This window comes from Palaemon carinicauda, chromosome 4, assembly GCF_036898095.1.
Source record: "Palaemon carinicauda isolate YSFRI2023 chromosome 4, ASM3689809v2, whole genome shotgun sequence".
Taxonomy (NCBI): Eukaryota; Metazoa; Arthropoda; class Malacostraca; order Decapoda; family Palaemonidae; genus Palaemon; species Palaemon carinicauda.
In genome coordinates, this window is record NC_090728.1 from 70,219,911 (window position 1) to 70,229,091 (window position 9,181).

Consider the following 9,181-nt stretch of genomic DNA (forward strand, 5'->3'; position numbering starts at 1 on the left):
TGGTGATGTCATCTTATGTTATGTTGTTAAATCGTATTAATTTTGTCTGTGTGCCTGGTGTATCATTAATCTGATGTTGAATATTTACGAATGGCCTGGTTATATTTTCAATTTTGTTTCTAAAGAATACTAGAAAATTATTTGCTAGTTCCTGGTCACTGTATCCATCAGATAGCTTCCTTTCTTTTACATTTTCCATTATACCATTCAGGAGACGATACAACTTATTTATGTCTGTTGCTGCTTCGAGGATCTTTCTCTTATATTATTCACTTTTTTTCCTTCTTAGTAGGTAGTTATATTGACACGCAGCAGTTTTGTATTCTACCCAAGTACTATCAGTTTTTAACCTATTCCGCTTTCTTTCTTTACGTTCTAAAATTATAGCTATTGGTGACCTAAACTCCTCGGCACTATCATCTTGGCCATCTTTCTAGTTCTTTGCAAAATACTACCTGATTTGCTCTTATGACCATATTCGTGGCATTAATTACATTTTAGTTTATATTTCCATCTACAATTCGACTATTTGTGGTTACATTTGCCGCAGTTGTAGGAACCTCTTCTGTTTGTTGGTTTATTTTCAGAAAAATCATTCTCAAGAGGATAACGATTTAAAAAGTTAAACTGTTTTATTATTATTATTATTCATAACACTACGAGTCTTAACTTGATCTCTCCGATTATTTCCAGTTCTCAATTTATATGGCATTGGATGACTGAGATAACTTCCATATCTCAAGTTTCTATTGTTTCTTTCATTGTGATTTCCATAGTTATTCTCTATTACAGACCTTTTTCCAACAATGTTTTGTTTGTATGCCTTCTATTTTGTCTCATTCCAGATTTCTCCAAAAATACTACCCTGAGATGTGGATACAATTACATTCAATGACCTGACTACTCCTATTCGACCTAAATTATCATATGACAGATCATCTTTGTTATCATAGCAGTTTTCTTCTATGCTTGAAATAGTTCTGGTTCCTAATGTAAATAAATAACACCGATGCCCTGGCACCAGCCAAACACCATCTCTGATACATCATTTTTCCCCAAGAATGTCCTGAGCACCAACATAGATAATAATATCGTTCAAAGTGTAAGCTCGACTTTCTTTTATTCATGACTTAATTAGAAACATATTTGCTTCAGGGAGGTTCCTTATTAAAGTGTTTTCTTCAAAGTCACTTCTTACTTTTTGTTAATTAAAATATCCTATAAGCAACGTTTTCTTTTCATCTAAAAATAGAACAGAGTCTATTGCCATGACCATGACTTCTTTTAACACTTTTCTGTAATGCTTCTTGCAGTGTTTTGATTTTCTCCTCTGCTATAAAAAATAGCGCTTTAAGTTCCCGGATTTCTGTGTCCTTTTCTCTCATGTTGTTCTTAATTACATAAGCTGTAGAACACCAGAGAGGGGTTCACTCTCTCGGCTAAAGTTCTAAGTTATTGGCGTGTAGGTCTTGAAACTCACGTCTTTTATATTAGATATATTGAAGAGTACAACTTGTATATCGGACGAGGTTTTAGCCGCCAAAAAAAAAAAAAAAAAAAAGCAGCTCGTCAATAAGAAAATACAGCAATGGTACAGGATTACATTAATTGCAATAGGGTTCATTATAACACATAAATACAAGTCAATAAAGAAAATACAGCAATGGTACAGGATTACATTAATTACAATAGGGTTCATTACAATAAATGATAGACTTACATCTTTTCCCAACGCCAATTCTGTTTCAAGTTCAGTTCAAAGAACATTCACAGGTGGTACCGTTAATCTCCTGCGAGTGATTAGTTATCGAGCCAAATGTGTGATTGGTCCTTCACACACGGAGAGACACTCCTAAATCACCGCATTAGTCAACACAGCATGCTGAGCGCAGAGATGCTCACACCACAGCGGACAGCCATGCACTGCCAAGGTCCGGGGCCGTGACGTCACTCTGTCTAGCGCGAGATGCCCCTCTGAGACCAATCATGGACCTAGACCATCGCTATGCCCATATAAGGTTATGTTTTTGGCGCTTAGAGTTGGTCCTGGAGAATGTAATAAGGAAAACTAAATCAATCCTCATGGTTAACAAAGAACACAAAAAAAATTTCTTGGAAATACGTTATGGCGTATCTTACACTGCCCCCTATTTGGTCATGGGCTAAATATTTCCGTAGATACGGCATCACTTGGGTTACTTCATTCAAATGACCTTGCTATATTTTCAACTCAAATAATAAAATTCAAAATTTACAAAATGCAGCGAGCAGCGCTCGGCGTACGCTCATTACACCTCATATATATCACTTCATATCATCGCCTTTATCATTTTCCAAGAGAAAGCACAGTTTCTGCACGGGCCTTCTGAACTCGCCGTTCTCAGTCTTGATCAAAGCTTGACGTACGCGACCCTCAGCGCTCCGAGTGACCTCCATGACTTTCCCTAGAGGCCAGCTGCCTCGGGGAAGCCGCTTGTCCAGCGTTAGAACGACGTCACCGACGTTGATGTCACGCTTTGGGACTGACCACTTCTGGCGCTCCTGAAGCAGGGGGAGATACTCCTGTATCCACCTGCACCAGAATTTGTCAGCGAGGAATTGTGCCTGTCTCCATCGCCTCTTCACATACATGTCCTTCTTGCATGTGGATGTGAAGGGATCGGGTGACCCTTTCAAAGTTAGGATCATGTTAGGTGTGAGAGGGGCAGGACAGTTCGGGTCGTCGTTGATCTTCATCAGAGGTCGGCTATTAACAACAGCCTCCACTTCGCAGAACAGAGTGCGAAGCGTTTCATCAGTCGTGACTTGTTGGAGACAGGCCGCTGTGAGGGCTCTTCGGACGGACCTGATCAGACGCTCCCACACTCCGCCGAAGTGTGAGGCATGTGGTGGATGAAAGTTCCACTCTATGCCTCGGATCGAGAGTGTGTCTCTGATTTCTCCTTCGTTGAAGCGCGGGAGAGCTTCTCTTAGCTCTCGTTCCGTGGCCACAATGTTGGTCCCGTTGTCGGACCACATTCTCTTGATAGGCCCCCTGCGAGCGACGAAACGCCTGGTGGCGTTGACGAAGGAGTCTTGTTCCATTGTATCGATCACTTCCAGGTGGACTGCTCGCGAGGTAAGGCATGTAAAGATAGCGCCCCAACGCTTCACTGTGGACCTTCCTTGCTTCACTAAGAACGGTCCGAAGCAGTCCGACCCAGTGTTAGTAAAGGGGGGTTCATCTGGACAAAGCCGGTCGGATGGCAGTTCAGCCATCACCTGAACTAAAGGACGACGACTTAGTCTGCGACAGACCAAGCATTCTCGAATGACAGTCTTGACTATCGCATTTCCGCGGACGATCCAGTAGTTTGTCCTCAACTGGGTCATCAGGTGGTTCTGGCCACAATGGCCGCAGGATTCGTGCGTGGCTCTCACCATAAGCTTGACCGCCAGAGAACTGCTGGGTAGGATGATCGGATGCTTAGCCGTATCTGCCAGTGTTGATTTCTGCAATCGACCACCAACGTGGAGCAATCCATCCTTGAGAAATGGTCTCAGCTTGATTAATTTACTAGACCTCTTCAGCGATCTTCCCTTCTTCGAGAGGGTGCTTAACTCTTCTTCATACTCTTGGCTTTGGGTCAGTCTCCAAATCAAATTCTCCGTGGTACGCAGCTCCGCACTCGAGAGTGAGTCGCCGCTGTATGGGCGAGCCTTCTGCATGTGGCGGATAAATCTTGTCATCCACGTGACGGTCCTGACAAACTTCAACCAGAAGGAGAATCTTGTCGCTATTGATTCAATGAACGTTGGTTCTTTCTTCGTTATATCGAAGACGGGAGAAGTCTTCACTTCGGCGTCCGGATCAAGCTCTCCTCTGACAACGTCTTCGGGTATGGTTGGCCAGTGCGTTTCGTCCATCTTGAGGAAATCTGGTCCTGAAAACCACAAAGATGATTGGAGGAAGTCAGCGACGGAGAGGCCACGTGACGCAAGGTCTGCTGGGTTCGCAGTAGTATTGATGTATCTCCAAGCCATAATGTCGGATGTATCCCTAATGAGATTGACCCTATTGTCCACGAAGGTCTGATACCTTGCAGTCGGATTTCTGAGATATTTCAGTACTGACGTGCTATCAGTCCAGAAGACTGACGGGGCCAGTTTCAGATCAAGCTCAGTCTTCAGCTTTGAGTCCATCTGTGCAGCGATAGCAGCCGCCGTCAGCTCAAGACGAGGGATGGTGGTCCTTTTCAGAGGGGCGACTCTCGCCCGTCCTATGACGAGAGTGCAATGAATCTTTCCATTGACACCAACTACACGTAAGTAAGAGACTACACCATAGCCTGTCTGATTTACGTCTGTAAAGTGGTGCAGCTGAAGGGTGTCAACATCTCTGAAGTCTGGTGGTATGAAGGACCTTCGCAGTTGGAACTCTTCCAGTTGTGGCAACTGCGCAAGCCAGGTCTTCCATCGAACAAGTTCATCAGCAGACATCTCCTCACCCCACGAGAGCTTCCTTCGGCACATTTCTTGCAACAGGATCTTCGCGATCAAAGTGACGGGGGATAAGTAGCCCAAGGGGTCGTAGATCGATGCAACAACAGAGAGCACACCACGTCGGTTGAAAGGCTTGTCTTTAAGGACGATTCTGAACGTGAACACGTCTATGCTCATATTCCAATGGATCCCCAGGGCTCGTTCAGTTGGCAGCTCATCTTTATTCAAGTCTAGGACAGCCACAGAGTCGTCTCGTTCTTCTCTGGGGATCGCAGCTAGAATTTGCTTGCTGCTGGAGGTCCATTGGTTAAGACGGAAACCTCCATCCCTGCACAGTTTGATCAGATCTCTTGTCAGTTTAATGCATTCTTCCACTTCATCCATCGCCTTGAGGAGGTTGTCGACGTAGAAGTTGCGACGTATAGAGTTAGAAGCTTCTTCGTTATACTTGCTTCCGAAGTCCAGGGCCGTTTTGCGTAAGCAGAAGTTAACGACACTCGGCGATGATCTTGCGCCAAAAACGTGGGACGTCATTCTGAAGACTTGCAGTTCTTTGCTGGTGACAACTTCTGGCCACCAGAGGTACCTCAGGCAGTCTCTGTCCTCTTCAGGTACCTTCACCTGATGGAATATCTCCTGCACGTCTGCTGTGATGGCATGTTGACCCTCTCTAAAACGCAGGAGAACACCCGTCAGGCTATTGGTGAGGTCAGGGCCTTGCATCAGATGTTCGTTGAGAGATGTTCCTCGGTGCCTTGCCTTCAGATCGAAGACCACTCGGTCTTTCTGTTTGACAGGATGCCTGACAGAGTGGTGCGGCATGAGCCATACGCGCCCGTTCTTCCTGTCTAGCTGACTTACAGGAACCCTTTCGGCATAGCCCTTATCAGTATATTTCTCCATCTGAGCTACGTAGGATGTCTTGTAAGCTTCGTCGTTGTCTAGTCTTCTTTTCAAGCTTTGGGCTCGTCGAATTGCCATATTCATATTATCAGGTAGAGGAGTAGAGTCCTTGAATGGCAGCTTGGCCATGTACTTTCCATGTCGATGCTGTGTCGTGTTATTCAAGGTGGCCAAGAATCTCTTATCCTCTAGGGAATCTTCCAATCTGGAGAGGGATTCCTTTTCGAAGAAATCTCTATTAAAATGACTCTGCAGTAGCTCTGTCAAGTCTTGAGGGTCAAATTTTCGATGAACATGAAGCACGGGTGAGACCTCCGGTGCAGACCGGTCTCCAGTAGGACCGAAAGCCACCCAACCAAGCTTGGTTAGGTAGGCGGATGGCTCATTGGCAGTGCCGTGGCGTTGCTCCAGAATGACTCGATTCAGGGTCGTGTCTAACCCGATCACTAGCTTGACCTGTTCGTGGTCAGTTGGCAAGCTTTGCAGCTCTACGTCTGCCATGTGTGGCCATCTCTTCAGCCAGTCCGAAGGCATTATGTAGTCCGTCGACACATTAATTTTGTCAGTAACAAAGACTTCTTTTACTCGTTCTTCCTCCTCACCTCCGTTGATGCTACCAAGGGTGAGTTGGACCACTTCCTTGCAGGCGAACGTACCGGCCTCTGTCACCATGGTCTGGTTGCAAGGCCTTCCCGTTACACCTAGCCGATCTATTAGGCTCCTTGCGGCTAACGTGGGTGCGGCTCCTCCATCTATGAAGCCGACCGTAGTGCACGTTCCGTTCACCATGACTGGGATAAGCTTCAACATTGTATGACCATCAGGTCGTCGGTCAGTGGACATGGCGTGTACGTGCCTTGTCGGAGGAGGAGTCCCAGCCTCTGGAGCGGTTTCGGTGTTAGTTCTATCAGGTGGTGCATTGCTAGTCGTCCCGGCCTCCGCTTTAGGCTTGTCAGATGTCTTGGACACAGTTGCTCTATTGGAGTTTGCACTGTCCCCTGGAGGGATTTTCTTCACATAGTGCAAGAGCGTGTGATGCGTCCCCAAGCCGCACTGGCCACACGTAGATTCTTCTTCACAGGCTTCGTGATTGTGCGCGACATTTAAGCATCTGAAGCAGAGTTTGGCATCCACCACAGCATTCCAGCGGTCATCCAAATTGAGGCTTTGGAATCGGTGGCACGACTGAATTCCGTGCTTATTTTTCTTGCAGTATACGCAATATATCCCATTGTCGGAAGGAGAGCTGTGGTGAACAGGCAAGGCTTTAGCTTTAATCGGCTTGCTCGTGTCCTCAGGTTTGCCCTTGGATGGACGACGGTCGCACTCGTAGTACTTCAGTTCTTTAGCGACCAGTGCCTGTCTCTCCACAAAGGTGATCAGGGCTGGAAGCTTGCGTTCGTGTTCCAGGTACTTAGAGACCCATCTTACCCGAAGAGGGTGAGGGAGCTTTTCCACTATCTTTCTCATAGTTTCTTGCAGCTCAATTCTAGTGTAATTTGCACCCAGTGCTGCCTTCACCTTCTTTAGGTAAGAAGCGTAGTTCATTAAACCTTCGCTATCACCTGCTGGGATTTCCTTCCATTCGAGAAGCTGACGAATAAAAGCTTCGGTAGCATCGACTTCTCTGCCGTAGAATTCACTCAGCTGCTTCCAAGCTTCATCGTACCCAATTGTTGGTGACAGGTGCAAGCAGTGCTCAACCAGGTTTCTCGGAGGCCCATCTAGGATATGATACAAGTGGTTCAGCCTGCGCTCGGGGTCCGAGGTATTGTTCTCAATGTGCCATTTGAAGGACATCTTGAACAAATTAAATTTGGTGAAGTCACCTCCAAAGCGCTCAAGTTTAGTAGGTGGTAACAGCGTTGTCCGCGCCAACTCATTGCTGCTAGCAAGAGTGCATTCGAGTGCCTTAAGCACTTGAGAGTTGTTGGTCAAGGGGTCAGTAACAGAGGGTTCAAATGTGGCATGTCGTGGTGCGAAAGGAGTTGAGGTGGGATCCAATGGCCGTGAGTGGACTTCCATGGGTGTAGAATGGCATTCTGGTCCTCTTGTATGTGCTACAGGGTCCAATGTCCGCATAGCACTTGGGTCATTCTCGTGGTGGTGGGCGACACTTAGCCTCCATTGATTGATCCTAGACTCATGTTCAGTCTCCACGACCTTTACACCGGGAACTCTCACGCTTCCGGCATGTGAAGACACTTCCGAACCACATTGCGACTCTCCTGCCTCCGATCTAATTTCGTATTCAAGTTGCTGTCTCTGAACCTCGAGCTCGGCCTCCAGCAATGCAGCGTCCGCTAGCCCTCTAGCAGCCCGATCCTCGACATCTCTCTGAGCAGCAAGTTCATCAGCTTCAGCTTTTTTCTTGGCTGCACGTTCTTCCGATTCTGAGCGTGCCTTCAGTTGAACCTTGCCTAAGTTAGCTTGCGCTTCTAACAGCTTTCGGCGGACCTCGCTTGTGTCGCTCTTGGATGACGTTCTTGATTTTAATGATCTCTCTGACATGATGACGATGTTCCCAGCTCGGCGTCAACGTCTGAGAAAGATTCACTTCTTGATAGTCAGGTTACAATCAGTCATCTGAGACCCACTTTGTGTAAAGATCTAAAACTGTAGAACACCGGAGAGGGGTTCACTCTCTCGGCTAAAGTTCTAAGTTATGGGCGTGTAGGTCTTGAAACTCACGTCTTTTATGTTAGATATATTGAAGAGTACAACTTGTATATCGGACGAGGTTTTAGCTGCAAAAAAAAAAAAAAAAAAAACAGCTCGTCAATGAGAAAATACAGCAATGGTACAGGATTACATTAATTGCAATAGGGTTCATTATAATACATAAATACAAGTCAATAAAGAAAATACAGCAATGGTACAGGATTACATTAATTGCAATAGGGTTCATTACAATAAATGATAGACTTACATCTTTTCCCAACGCCAATTATGTTTCAAGTTCAGTTCAAAGAACATTCACAGGTGGTACCGTTAATCTCCTGCGAGTGATTAGTTATCGAGCCAAATGTGTGATTGGTCCTTCACACACGGAGAGACACTCCTAAATCACCGCATTAGTCAACACAGCAAGCTGAGCGCAGAGATGCTCACACTACAGTGGACAGCCATGCACTGCCAAGGTCCGGGGCCGTGACGTCACTCTGTCTAACGCGAGATGCCCCTCTGAGCCGACCAATCATGGACCTAGACCATCGCTATGCCCATATAAGGTTATGTTTTCGGCGCTTAGAGTTGGTCCTGGAGAACGTAATAAGGAAAACTAAATCAATCCTCATGGTTAACAAAGAACACAAAAAAAATTTCTTGGAAATACGTTATGGCGTATCTTACATAAGCGTTAGAACTTGTTTCTGTTACGAATTTTTCAAATTTCTTCAGTAGTTCCGTATATTTTTGGTCTTCATTTTCCCCTTCTTGATCAGGTGATATTGCTTGGTGTGCTGTTAGTGCTTCTATTAATGATCTTGTAAGCTCGAATAATAAAGCATCAGTTTATCAATTAGTTTTTTCTTAGTCGTCCAAACCCCACTTATTTGTAATTGACCACAGAATTTTTTTATTTCACTTCTTGTGTAATTTCGAATAAGAAAAACTCCCAAGTTGGATTCCTTAAGGTAGACAACAGTGGATGATTTTTTGACGAGATTGCAGCTATCGCTCCTTGGGACAATTGATTGTTGTTGTTCGTCTGGACATTTTATATATTTGTTCACAGTGTAACATCTGTTAAGTTTAAAACGTGTTTCAGAAGATAAATGTACTGGGTCTTAATCAT

The 9,181-nt window shown here is 45.3% G+C and overlaps 1 protein-coding gene across 1 annotated transcript; it reads right to left on the minus strand.

Moving 5' to 3' along the window:
* Nucleotides 1-2,304: 2,304 nt before the first annotated feature.
* Nucleotides 2,305-7,896, minus strand: LOC137639493 (uncharacterized). Its single transcript, XM_068371760.1, has one exon. The coding sequence runs from the start codon at nt 7,894-7,896 to the stop codon at nt 2,305-2,307; it is 5,592 nt and encodes a 1,863-aa protein (XP_068227861.1).
* Between the last annotated feature and the right edge of the window lie 1,285 nt (nt 7,897-9,181).

Coding starts and splice junctions, on each gene's coding strand:
- LOC137639493 (XM_068371760.1), bottom strand. CDS start 7,896: ATGTCAGAGAGATCATTAAAATCAAGAACGTCATCCAAGAGCGACACA.